The 14009-nt window shown below is 31.9% G+C and overlaps 2 protein-coding genes across 2 annotated transcripts; both read left to right on the top strand.

Annotated features, from left to right (window-relative positions):
• Positions 1–529: 529 nt before the first annotated feature.
• LOC133833936 (probable plastidic glucose transporter 2) lies at positions 530–1561 on the top strand. The gene is made up of 3 exons (XM_062263519.1): positions 530–570; positions 1216–1315; positions 1423–1561. The coding sequence occupies exons 1-3, from the start codon at positions 548–550 to the stop codon at positions 1534–1536; spliced, it is 237 nt and encodes a 78-aa protein (XP_062119503.1). The 5' UTR covers positions 530–547; the 3' UTR covers positions 1537–1561.
• A 60-nt stretch (positions 1562–1621) lies between these two features.
• LOC133833935 (probable plastidic glucose transporter 3) lies at positions 1622–2557 on the top strand. Its single transcript, XM_062263518.1, has 3 exons — positions 1622–1710; positions 2110–2263; positions 2469–2557. The coding sequence occupies exons 1-3, from the start codon at positions 1672–1674 to the stop codon at positions 2540–2542; spliced, it is 267 nt and encodes an 88-aa protein (XP_062119502.1). The 5' UTR covers positions 1622–1671; the 3' UTR covers positions 2543–2557.
• The last annotated feature ends 11452 nt before the right edge of the window (positions 2558–14009 follow it).

Genomic DNA, 14009 nt, shown 5'->3' with positions numbered 1-14009 from the left:
ATTTTTTTATTTGTAAAGTTTGATGATTTCCATTTGTTTGATGCTTGATGTATGATATTTTGGTTTACTCTTATGGACAATTGCCTTGAATATTGCTTTTAACAGTTTTGGTTCAAAATGATAATTTGTGCTTGTGCAGGAATTCATCACTTTGAAGAATGATTCTTTATTGTTTTCATAAGGAGATTGATTAACTCTGTATGTTTGGGCTTTGGCTATAATCAAATATATTTTCTGGAATATCTTTCTGTTTGATGCTCAATTCTTTTCTTGTACTGCTTTGTTAGATCATAATTTGCTTTAGTTCAAAGTTTTGAAGACTTTTTGTTAAAAGAAATTGGATTTTGATTTTTTTGCTTTTAGACATTATTGGTGTTTTTGAGAGTTATATTCTTATTTATGTATAGAGTAAGGAGACTTTGAGTGTTTTATATACTAATATGCATTAAAATATGACTTTGAGGATATTTAGTCTAGTTTATAAGGTCATTTGGTTTTCAAGAGAAAATAAAATCCAATATATGCATTTCAGCTGTGTGCACTGCCTATGATTATTGGTGCTGCTATGAGGTGATGTGAATCATGTAATTGTTCCTTAAAGAAACTGCTATCAAAATCATTTCATTCTGATTGAGCACTTAACAAACATTATTCTTAAGACCATAGTGGTTTGAGATTGGCTTTGAACTATTCCTGTACATTTCTGAAACTATTTCTTTATGATATATCATATATGTGCACTTGTTACTCTATGGTGGTGGGTACATTCCTTGATACTCCTACGATGTAGCTATGATATCCTCATTTTCTCCCTTCGTTTGTGGGAATAAATGCAGTAGTTTTTTGCTTTTCATCTATAGGCTCATTGACTGTGTTTAAGATTTGACACACGACGTAGTGAACAATTTGACCAATCGGTCAATTTAGACTATTACATTTAAAAGGGGGAAAAATTCATTATTAATAAATTGATTTTGTATAATACACAGATTTTAGTTTGTCAAGTTTTGAGCTTTTTATATGTGTTTGCATCAATTAATTTCCTAGTGGCCTTTTCATATTTAAACACAAGTTTAGTTTATGTTTTTAAAAAAAAATAAAAAAATAAATATAGAAGTGCTCTCAGTAGTTATATTGCTCTCTTTCATCCATTTCTTATAATTGATACTCTTCAGTTGAAGACTTCCATTCTAAAGATAAATCTTATTTTTTCAGTGCAACAAGCAAAACCCTTGCTGGCATGCTTTTAGGAAAGTTATTTGTTGGGACTGGTATGGGTTTGGGACCTCCTGTTGCTGCTCTCTATGTAACTGAGGTACGAGGACCATTAAATCTTTCTCGCAGGTGTTGGGGTGTGTTTTTCCACTATCTCAAAGGTGTAGTTTTATCTCATCCAATTTTTCCAATGTTTATCGTTGGTAGGTTTCACCTGCTTTTGTTAGGGGTACTTATGGAAGCTTAGTCCAAATTGCTACATGCCTTGGGATCATGGGGGCTCTTTTAGTTGGAATCCCTGTCAAAGATATTGCTGACTAGTAAGAATGAATTCCAGATCTTCCTGTCTCTGGTTTTATATATTTAATTGTTTGAAAGTACATTATAGTTTATTTTCTCAGGTGGCACGTTTGTTTTTGGGTATCTATAATTCCAGCTACAATACTTGCTCTTGCCATGATTTTCTGTGCGGAAAGTCCTTCTTGGCTGTACAAGGTTTGCATGCATTCATCTTTTGCATAGAAGATAACAGCTTTATGTTTGACTTGCAAAAAGAAGATGGTCTTCAGACTTTTTTTATTATGTTTTTCTTTTCACGAAGAGAGTTAGTTCCATTTGGTTATGTATCCATTTCATCTCTTTTTTTGAACAATGATAAATTTCCTGGGATTTTTCTCACTTTGGCTGAGACCTTCTCCTTTTGTCTGTTGTATCTTTTTTCCTATTCTTAAACAGAACATACATGAAAGCGACTTATTTTTCTACTATGTAGACATAATAGAGAAAACACATAAAATTAGTTAAAAAAATATGTGTTTTGCATAATCTGAAAATTATGTCAGCGGCTCTATTGAAAACATCCTATAGCATTCTCACTATTATTTTATTTGATAGCAAGGAAAAGCTGCTGAAGCGGAAGTTGAATTTGAGAAGCTTTTTGGAGTAGCACATGTCAAAGTAGCAATGACAGAGCTGGCCAAGTTAGACAGAGGAGATGACATAGATTCTGTTAAGATTTCAGAATTGTTATCTGGTCCTCATTTTAGAGGTATAGATAAGATACTGTCTTGTATGATTGGTAATTTCATTTGTTTGTGAAGTTTATAATTCTAAGCTTCCATTCATCTATTTTATATAAGAATATGTATCCTTCTTTTCCTTGTTTTCAAAATCTGTAATGCTACACTTCCGTTCATCTGTTTTCTTTGTTCCTTCTCCGAAAGTTCTTTGTTATTCACGCATTCCTTTTGCAGTTGTTTTTATTGGGTCAACCCTATTTTCTTTACAACATCTATCTGGTATAAATGTAGGAATGAGATGGTATTGATATCCAAACTTTAACATAGAAATCTTATTAGGCTAGTTGGCTCACTCTTTCAGTTTTCTCTCTCTATGAATCTGGTTGTATATATATATATAAATATATGTTTTTTGTTGTATTAATTCTATTCTATTTTTTTGTATGAAAGGGGAAATTTTTTGGGTTTGTTTTGTTAGGTCCCTCTCTCTCTCGGCATCCTAGCTACTCTGGTATGTATTTTATTATCATATTGCAAGTTAAAGTTACAACTAACTCTCATATGTGCCTTGCATTGAGCATAACTCTTATTGCTTGGATCTTTGTCATTTTATGTTAATTATTAATTCTGGCTAGCTAGATTGCCAATTTTGGTGTTCATTCCAAAATCATTTTTGTGACTGAAAACTACAGTTATCTTTTTTATTTCTTCTGCAATCTCAAGTTCTCTATTTATTTTAGTTTTGGTTTGACTTTAATGGTGTTTATTCTGTATTGTAGGCTAAAACTTTGCTTGGATATTTAAGAGAACCTAGACAATTATATAAGTGAACCAAGGGAACAAGAAATTCTTCTTCAAGTTGTTGGGTATTATTTTCTTTCTTGTTTGTAAGAATTATGTATAGTGAGATTTGATGTATTATTTACATTGAGAATAATGAATTTTTATTGAGAATTATAATGAATTTTTATTGAGAATTATTTAGTCTCTTGGGGATTTTATGTATTATTTACATTTCAATTATATGAATAAATGTTGTATGTATATGAATTTTTATTATGATAAATATAATTTTTTTTTACAAGTTATGATAATAATAATTAATTATGTGAGTAATTTTTTTATTTAAATTTATATCAAACTTCAATTGTTAAAAATATAATTAAAAGTTTAAAAAAAATATATCGAAAAATTATTTATATATATAAATTTAATGTTACGACGACACCTATTGACTGTCGGTTTTGCTAGCAACGGCGACACATATTAACTGTCAGCATTGCCAGCAACGGCAACACGTATTAACTGTCGGCATTGCCAGCAACGGCGACACGTATTAGCTGTCGACTTTGCCAGCAACGGCGACACGTATTAACTGTCGGCGTTGCTAGCAACTGCGACACATATTAACTGTCGGCGTAGCCAACAACAGCGACACGTATTAGCTGTCGGATTTGGTGGGCGTGATGCTGAACTCCCCATATCGTCTTGGCCTTTCCAGGGCGTTGTTGAACGTTTGGGCCTTTTCCAGTGGAAACATCCATACGAAGCGCCTCTTTATCACTAAGTTGCTCCATTTTATTGTCGTGCATAGACCAAGTGACCACCATGATGAATGTTGAGTGAAACTATGCGTAGGGGATTAAACACTAATGATCTCTCAACGAAAGCACCAAATTGTTGATGCGGTTTTTCGCCAACAATAGATTAAGAAATCTGATAACAAATATATTAGTGCTCTTTTCTAAACCGTAACTAACTAAATGGACAATTTCTCACACTCACACTTTTACGTGGTTCAGTGGTTAAAAACCCACCTAGTCCACGAGACAATATTATTAATCTCTTACAATTTCTGCAGAGTTTCTGTATCTTAAAAAACAATCCATTTTCCTATCCATTATCCCTGATAGTGAATATTCCTGGATAGGTTTGGGTAACCGTGTGCATAAATATGGTAAACAATCAATTAGGATAATTCCCATTTACATAGGGATATGATTGTCTATCGAAATTACATCCGATATCTTGCGCAATAAATATGTAATTTAGCCTGGGCATTAATGAGTGTATAAGGAACCTCCAAGTCTTTCGGGATCCTTCACTGTGTGTCATGATCAGGTTTCCACGAGCTGAACATCTTCCTCGAGCTGGAGATCGAAGAGTGAACGGACTTTAGTTCGGATCAAGTTCAGAGCATCGAGAAGGAGACCTAGCGATTGCATGTCTCGAACTAGGTTATTGTCCTGAGAGGCGATCTATAGATTATCCGCATGGTGCACTGTTAGGTCTTAACTTGAGCTGCTGACATTGAAGTTAACTAGATGTTATGCTCGCCTGCTTTCTCTATGTGTTTATTTGTCAGTTGTACCCTTTAGCTAAATGATTGAATCCACACTTATTTTGGGGTACAACATAGTCATTTTTGTTCATGTCCTTTTTTTTTCTTAATGTAAATCTTGGAGCTCGCTGAATGAGTATATTGGTCGATTTTAGGCACTCTGTATGTTTCTATAGAACAATTCTGGTTGTTTGTGATTTAGGTGCATTTGGGTTTTGAGTTTCCTACTTCATGACTTATTTGAAAACAAAGCATAATATTGATGTTACTTTTGTGCTCAATTTTATGCAGGGAACTGGTGGCAAAAGATTCTGCAGTTGCTGGTATTGCATCTGAGTCTCCTTATGGTGATTGTCATCTTTTTTGTTTTTAGCTTGAGAATAGTTTTGATATGGAGTAGTCTTAGTTTTAATGCTTGTATATATAATATATGAATATGGGAAGTTCGAGTGATTTATAGGAGTATTCCTTTTGCATCTTTTTTTAATAATAATATTAATATATAATACTTGACTTATTGTTGATTTATTTTTAGCCTACAGCTAAAATAATAATTATTATTTATTTCTATTTTTTTGTTCTATTGGCTTCTTTATGTTACTTTCTTTTGTTTTATTTTTCTCACTTTCTTTTTCATCTTTTTATAAGTTTTAGTAAATGAAAGAGTACATTCATTCATTTGTTTTCGTTCTTAGTTCTTAGGAACTTAGAGATTAACTTAATATCATGACAAGAGTTTATAGTATTCTCTGTAAACAGTAGTAGTTTGAAGTTTGATTAAAATTGTATTTAGTAGAATGATATACGAATTAACATTTTTTTACAAACAAATAAATTATACAACTTTTCAGTTTGTAACAAAATAAATGTTGAATTATAATTCTCTCATTTTTAAATTAATTTATCATGACATATTTTTATGTGTATATATATATACTGTTTTTGTTTATGCGGTATTATTATCAAAATGAGTTGGCCTTTTAGATTTTTGGTTTTTGTTTTGTTCTTTTGGCAACATAGAGATTAACTTAATATCATCACAAGAGTTTAGTAGTAGTAATATAATCATAATAACAAAACTAAAAGTTGTAGAATTTCATTAGGATTAATATTGTCAATTGAAATTTCATTAATTTGTGCTTTAGGTTGTGATATTTTTGTTTCTAGCTTACGGTTATTATTGATATGGAACAATCTTAATTTTAATATTTTTAGTATATATATACATTTAGAATCCTTTTACTATATATGATTATAATGTCCTGTATGTAGTAGGAGGTTTAAGTTTCATTAAAATTTTATTGGTAGAATGATATGTGAATTATCTATTATTTTATATTCTTCTACATGTTTTAAAATTTGACTTATTATTCTTTATGATTTTCTTGTGTTGAATTATAATTATGTAATTTTTGAATCAATTTATTGTTGGATATTTTTTTTGAATGGAAAAACCAATTGGGTTTTGTCCCATATTGGTAAATGAGAGTTTATGCCTCTCCTTGTTATCCTATATATAGAGATCATATGTATTAGTTTAAATTACACCAAAACATATTCTTATATATATTTTATCTTCCTTTGAAGATTAAAGATATATATAATTTCTCAATATTGTTTTTCTCTTTTACTCTTTATAGTTCTTAGATCTGTTCTAGTGTGATAGAGTTCGGGCATATTTGGTTCGGCGAAGTAATTGAGTTACTTGTCGTTCACCGTTGTATCCTGGGAGATAGACGTCGAAACCTCGCAGAGGCGACGAATCTATTTTAAGGAAACTGTGTGTTACACAGGCCTCGGCTTTTAATTTTGTTCTTTATAATTATTGTGTAAATTAATTATAATTGCTATTTATATTATAGTTATTTATATATTGTTATTTATAATTATAATATTGATATATATATATTATAAGTTATTTATAATTATAATATTATATTGTTATATATATATATTATAAGTTATTTATAATTATAATATTATGTTGTTATATATATCATAAGTTATTTATAATTATAATATTTATGTATCTTTAATTTAGTAGATATAAATATTGTATTTATCATATTGCGTTTATTCAAGTATTATATAAGTTATGTTTTTTCCTACAATCTTAAAACAGATTATTGTTTAAATATAATATTTGAATATATCTATTAGTGATATTTCTATATCTATATATTGAAAGATATTGTTATTGCGAAAAGTTCGTTTGAACTTAAATCTCACTAGAGAAGTTCTGGGAACTGAATATTTTCAAAGAAACTAGACTGCTGAGGCAGGGGCTAGACCCTTCTTCTAGTGTTCTTTGGAAATTATCTAGTAGAGATATTTGAGGCTGGATAAATACTTAATAGAAATATTCTACGAGAGGCTAGACCACGAATGGTTGGGTTTTTTACCCTTCCAGGCTAACCTAAGAATTTTCTTTAAGTTTGATCTAATAAATCTATCAGCCATGGTGTCTGAGATAAACCTAGTCAATTCCAACCCAATGGAGTGGTGGATTGATACTGGTGCCACTCGGCATGTATGCTCAAACAAGAGTCTGTTCAAATCTTTTGAACAGGTAGATAATGGCGAGAAGATTTTCATGGGAAATTCTGCCACATCTAAAATTGCGGGTCAAAGAAGTGTGATCCTAAAAATGACTTCTGGAAAGGAGCTGACTCTGAACAACGTACTGTACGTACCAGAGATCCGGAAAAACCTAGTGTCTGGTTCACTGTTGAACAAACACGGATTCCGAATTGTATTTGAGTCAGACAAAGTTGTTCTGTCCAAAAGTGGAATGTTTGTGGGAAGTGGTTATGTAACTGATGGGTTGTTTAAACTCAGTGTAATGGTTGTTAAACCAATCATCAATAAAGTTAATAACTCTTCTACTTACTTGCTTGAGTCTTCCAATGTTTGGCATGGTAGACTAGGACATGTTAATTATGATACTCTACGGAGATTAATTAACTTGAATCACATACCAAAATTCCACATTGATTCAATTCATAAGTGTGAAACCTGTGTTAAGGAAAAACTAACAAGGTCATCCTTCAAAACGATTGAAAGGAATAATGAACCCCTAAAATTAATACATAGCGATGTATGTGATTTTAAATTTGTTTAAACAAGGGGAGACAATAAGTATCTTATTACTTTTGTCGATAATAGCACTAATATTGCTATGTGTATTTGCTAAAAAAGCAAAACCGAGGCTATAGAGAAATTTGTTCTCCATAAGACTGAAGTTGAGAATCAACTTAAATTTATGTTAAAGAAACAGATAATGACTATGTCATTTTTTGTCTTTACGTAAATGACATGCTCATTGTTGGAAGCAGTGATAAGATGATCAAATCTATAAAGAGTATGTTGAACTAGAAATTTGACATGAAAGATTTAAAATCTATGAGTGGATATGTGTTCACACTCGGTGGTGCAGTTGTATCATGGAAATCTTCTAAACAAACGGTAATAGCTAGATCCACGATGGAATCTGAGTTTATTGCCTTAGACAAGTGTGGCGAAGAAGCTGAATGGCTTCGTCAATTTTTAGAAGATATTCCAAAATGGCCTAAACCAGTGCCAGCTATTGGCTTACATTGCGATAGTCAATCTGCAATTGGTAGGGCGCATAATAATATGTATAATGGTAAGTCTAGACATATACGTCGTAGACACAATACCATTAGACAACTACTCTCAATTGGAGTTATCTCGATTGACTATGTGAAGTCAAAGGATAATATTGCGGATCCGCTAACCAAAGGGTTAAATAGAGAGTTGGTTGAAAAATCATCGAGGGGAATGGGTCTAAAGCCCATGAATGAATAAAGTCAATACAGTAGACACCCCACCTAGTTGACTGGAGATCCCAAGATCTAGGTTCAAAGGGACAACTAAAACTGTAAAGACTATGTTGGATCACTGTGGGGGTTATCCTCATTGTCCATTCCTATGATGAAACAGTGATAACCGTAAGGAAAAGGTTAAGCTATGCTTTTAATGATTTCTTATGCGTCGAAATGTCGAGCAGAGTAATACGGGTTACTCTTAATTAAGAAAATCACCTATGTGAGAGAGAAGATGGGCCGCTTCTATAGGGATTGAATAAGGGCTCAATTCCTAGAATATCTCTTGCAGAACCAGGGAAATGTTCAGGGCCAAAACGAACATTGTAACGACCCACTAATCTAGACTCTTGGACCATTATCGATCTATACATACATATTCTTACTAAAACATATATTTGCGAAAATACCACAATTTATTATAAACTTGTAGAAACAAAGGTTACTTTCATAAATAATAAGTAGGATATGGGTACCCATTGTCTTTAAAACAAAAATAACTTAAAAACTAAAAAGAGTTACATAGAAAATGCGGAAAATACATTTAAAACCATAAAAGCATAAACAAGACTACATCCTCGAATCGAATAACGCTCGGCCCCTTGACTCCATTCACCATCGATACACATCCTCCAAGCGTCACGAATCTTACCGCCTCTAAAGCTTATTTCCTGCACATAAACAGAAAGGAGTGAGCCTAATGCCCAGCAAGGAAAATCTAACACATAGTCATAAACATAAACATAATTTCATAATAACGTAAAGACATATCATAACACATAATTCACTTATTATAATGGCCATTATTACTTGGGGTCCCATAGACTAAACAAGCTTATGCCCATGAGATTAGTGGGGTCCTACCAGCTAAATAGGCTTATGCCCACAATCTTTTTGGGGTCTTGTTAGTCAAATAGGGCATATGCCCAAGCCTACAACATACACATGCACAACATATTCATAACATACCCATATCATATCATAACACAAAAGATAACATAAACATAAACATATATATTCTAGCCTATTTTCCTTACCAAAGTTACCGGGATTATGGACTGAGTTGGGACTTTTGGAACACTCCTAAAACCATAAGAAAGAGTGAGTCTAAAGAAAGGAGATGAAATGAAAGAGATGGAAAGACTAAACCATAAAAACATACTTACCAACTTATATGCTTAAGAGCTTGGATTCCTTAACCAAAATAAGAATAAGGTTAGGGGACTGAGTAGAAGGTTTTGAGAAAAGAAATAACATAAAATACAGAAAGGAACTAGAGTTTTGGGTTTACCTCAAAGATTGCAAGATCAATCTAACCTTCACCGAAATACTATAGAACTCACTTCCCAAAGTGTTTGATAAGCTTATGATGTTTAAGCTTATAGTTTTTCCCCAAACCAAGTGTTTACACTCTCACACTCACTTAACACTAGCAGCTTCTGAACTTAGAGAAAATGGTGAATAATGGCTGGGTACTAGGTCCTATTTATAGAGTTTGGGAATGAAAATATCTTGATTTTACTTGAATAAAAATAATGGCTTTTTAGGTGAAAATCATTTGAATAATCGTTCAGCAGAGGCTGAAGACTCGTTCACAAGATGCTGGACTGTTGAAGGAGTTTGAATGGCTGAAAGGAAATGAATTCAAAAGAGTTTGAATCCATGCTGAAGGAGGCGATATATCGCCCCCTGTAGGAGATATATCGCCTGGGCCAGTATGCCCGAGGCGACCGTGCATCGTTTCGTGTTTTCCGTATCTACGTGCTGCGACATATCGCCCCCTATAGCTGCGATATATCGGCACACGCTGAATATTTAAACACGAAATTACACATTTTTAGCTAAGTTTGAATGGAGTAAACAGCCTTGACTAAGCCCTCAACGTACTCAAAGCTGCTGACTGACCCTATAACATTCAAACTTTACTCCTTATTATATTTAATCCTCAAAAATCTTAATCCTTAATTACCATTCAAAACATGTGCTTAAAATCCTATTGGTTGATGTCTAAACCTTATAATATAATAATATAATCTTTAATATCAGTCACATTAATCAAACCTTAGGTTATACTTAATATTCTTAAACTATAGGTTAAACTTAGAAAATCTATAAGTACTACTATGAGTGTCCAAATAACTCCCGGTCTGAACCAAAAATCCAAAGTAACAAAGATAATGCTATAAATACTATCATACTACTATCTATCTTAGCTAAGTAAAGTTCTTGGACTCTACAAACATAATATTGAGAACCAATATATGTCAGGAAAGATTCCTGTGTGTGGTATATCATCGTTTACACGAACGGCAGAACAGTTCAAAGACATCGCGTCTACTGATCAGCCAGTAAAGTAAATATACTTACACAAGGGAAGATTCAAAGGGTAACACCTATCTATCCTATGCAGGCTTCTACCGTTGAACTCTATCACCTAGGTCTAAACCATCTGTTGGTTATTCTTGAGTCAGTTTTTCCATTCATGTGGGGGATTGTTGGATATTTTTTTTGAATGGAAAAACCAATTGGGTTTTGTCCCACATTGGTAAATGAGAGTTTATGCCTCTCCTTGTTATCCTATATATAGAGATCATATGTATTAGTTTAAATTACACCAAAACATATTCTTATATATATTTTATCTTCCTTTGAAGATTAAAGATATATATAATTTCTCAATATTGTTTTTCTCTTTTACTCTTTATAGTTCTTAGATCTGTTCTAGTGTGATAGAGTTCGGGCATATTTGGTTCGGCGAAGTAATTGAGTTACTTGTCGTTCACCGTTGTATCCTGGGAGATAGACGTCGAAACCTCGCAGAGGCGACGAATCTATTTTAAGGAAACTGTGTGTTACACAGGCCTCGGCTTTTAATTTTGTTCTTTATAATTATTGTGTAAATTAATTATAATTGCTATTTATATTATAGTTATTTATATATTGTTATTTATAATTATAATATTGATATATATATATATTATAAGTTATTTATAATTATAATATTATATTGTTATATATATATATTATAAGTTATTTATAATTATAATATTATGTTGTTATATATATCATAAGTTATTTATAATTATAATATTTATGTATCTTTAATTTAGTAGATATAAATATTGTATTTATCATATTGCGTTTATTCAAGTATTATATAAGTTATGTTTTTTCCTACATTTATTAATGCATGTTTGTATATATGTAAATATATGTATATATATATTGTGTTGTTTAGGATGTATTTTTGTCAAAATGAGTGATAAGAGATAAAAACTTGCGAGAAGAAAAAAAACAGCACATAAGAAAAAGAAAGAGGGATGCCTATGCATTAAAGAAAAATCATGGAGAAATTCTATAAATCTTAAAATTGGAAAATTTTATAGAAATATCTTTTTATTTAAAATATAATTTTAAATTTCTTTTATTGTGATTTTCGAAATTAATGGCTTGAATTCGTTTGTAAGGTTTTCATAAAATTCATTATTTAGCTTGATTTTATCACAATGTTTATAAATGGAAGTTGTATCTTCGTTTTATAAAGCAAATATTCTATGCTTACTCAAAATCATTTCTCGAATATTTGTCTTTTATTTTTTGAGCTGCTCAAGGTAATAACCTTCAGGAAACTAAATCTTTGAAGTAATTAATTGTTATTTCTGTCTTGAGAAATTTGATCTGACACAGGTATTAGCTGCCCTCGCCAAATTCGTAATCGTCGAATCAGAATAATCTAAAAATGACAAGTCTTCATTAATCAAGAATATCTTCGTATATTCGTGCTTTTATTAGGAGATTCTTTCTCAGCCTTTCTGAGCACGAAATTGACTCTATAAATAAGCTTCTAAGGCCTTGAGAAAAAATGAACTCTTTGGTGCATAGTTTGTGAGCGAATTGTAATATTTGTGAGAGTTCTTTGTTTGTATTCAAGATAATTGTATTCACGTGATCTTGTAGTAAAATGAGTGTTTAGTTTTGTGGTGAGTTTATACCACTTTCATGAGTGAATACATGTTGTAATTTGAACACAATTCTTATAGTCTTCGGGAGAGGATTTTTACGAGCCTTGTATCAGGAGGATGCAAGCATTCACTGGCCATTGAAGGGAGTTCAAGTGGTTGAACATTTTAATCAGAATCAGATTAGTGAAGAGAAGTACAACAAAATTGCGACAAATCTCAAGAGGGATTCTTGTATTGTTTAAGTCAATATTTTGTACTTGTGATTCTTTATTAATTGGTTTTATTCTCTGGGTGTGGCCCCAAGGAGTAGGTTGTCCGAAAGAGTTTCTAAACCTTGTAAAAATTCGTTGTGTTCTTTATTATTTTTGCATTGTCTTTTTATTGTGTTCAATTTCTGTCGTGACAAGTTCGTATTCTGTCCTGACAGATCTGAAATCTATTTCAACATTTAATTACCATTCTGCACCTTAATTAATTCACATGATTTAATTAATTTGGCAATTACTAAAAATGAAATTTCAATTGGTATCAGAGCAGGTCACTAAACTTTTAGTGAGATTTTGTGGTTTTCCGTTTGTTTTGTTTCTTGTGAAAGGTCTTTCTTTATAAAAGGTGGATCTATCACTCGCCCTCCATTACTAAATGATACAAACTATCCATATTGGAAAGTAAGGATGAAAGCTTTTATCGAATCCCTTGATGAAAGGGCTTGGAGATCAATATTGATCGGTTGGACACCACCTGTCGAGACAGATTCAAAATCCGGTAAGACACTGGTAAAATCTGAACTTGAATGGTCTAATGAAGAAGATGAATTGTCAATTTTTAATAATAAAGCTTTACATGAAATTTTTAATGGTGTTGGTGAGAGTTATATAAAATTGATTTCATATTGTGAGTCTGCCAAAGATGCTTGGGAAATCCTTCAGACTCAATTTGAAGGAACTGCTAATGTTAAGCGATCTAGGCTTGTAATGTTGACCACAAGATTTGAAAACGTTCGCATGTCTGAAAAAGAAACCCTCACTGAGTTTTATGAAGAATTGACTGACATTGCTAATGAATATATTGCTTTAGGAGAAAAGTTGTTTGACTCTATTTTGGTTAGGAAAAGTGTTAGATCTTTTCCTGACAGGTTTTAATCCAAGATCATAGCCATTGAGGAGGCAAAGAACCTTGATACCTTGAAAGTTGAGGAATTGATGAGTTCTCTTCGAACTTTTGAACTTAATCAAAAGATTCGCCAACAAGAGAATCCAATTGTTGTGAAGGAGAAATCGATTGCCTTGAAATCTTCCAAAGAGAAAATGGAAAGCTCAAATGAGGAAGATGATGATGAATTGATCTTGTTATAATTTTTTTTTAAGAAGTTTATGAAAAAGATTGGTAACAAGAAAAACATGTACAAATCCTCCAAAGGTAATAATTTTTAAAAAACTTTTGAATCTACTAATAAAAAAGGTATTCAATGTAGGGAGTGTGAAGGTTTTGGACATATTCAATCTGAATGTGCCAATACCTTGAAGAAAAATAAGAAGATCATGGCAGCCACTTGGAGTGACCAGGACTCTGAAAGTAATGATGATGAAGAAAATTCTAATCTTGCCTTAACTTTTGTTTTTTCTTG

This window comes from Humulus lupulus, chromosome 5 (assembly GCF_963169125.1).
Source record: "Humulus lupulus chromosome 5, drHumLupu1.1, whole genome shotgun sequence".
NCBI lineage: Eukaryota > Viridiplantae > Streptophyta > Magnoliopsida > Rosales > Cannabaceae > Humulus > Humulus lupulus.
Note: the sequence above shows the minus strand (reverse complement) of the source record. Positions and strands in the feature narration are given on the sequence as shown.

Excerpts from the sequence above, each read along its gene's own strand:
- LOC133833935 (XM_062263518.1), top strand. The coding sequence starts at position 1,672 with ATGATTTTCTGTGCGGAAAGTCCTTCTTGGCTGTACAAG. Across the intron at positions 1,711-2,109 it reads GTCCTTCTTGGCTGTACAAG|CAAGGAAAAGCTGCTGAAGC; the intron begins GTTTGCATGCAT and ends TTTATTTGATAG. Across the intron at positions 2,264-2,468 it reads ATCTGGTCCTCATTTTAGAG|TTGTTTTTATTGGGTCAACC; the intron begins GTATAGATAAGA and ends TTCCTTTTGCAG.
- LOC133833936 (XM_062263519.1), top strand. The coding sequence starts at position 548 with ATGATTATTGGTGCTGCTATGAG. Across the intron at positions 571-1,215 it reads ATTATTGGTGCTGCTATGAG|TGCAACAAGCAAAACCCTTG; the intron begins GTGATGTGAATC and ends TTATTTTTTCAG. Across the intron at positions 1,316-1,422 it reads CTGCTCTCTATGTAACTGAG|GTTTCACCTGCTTTTGTTAG; the intron begins GTACGAGGACCA and ends TATCGTTGGTAG.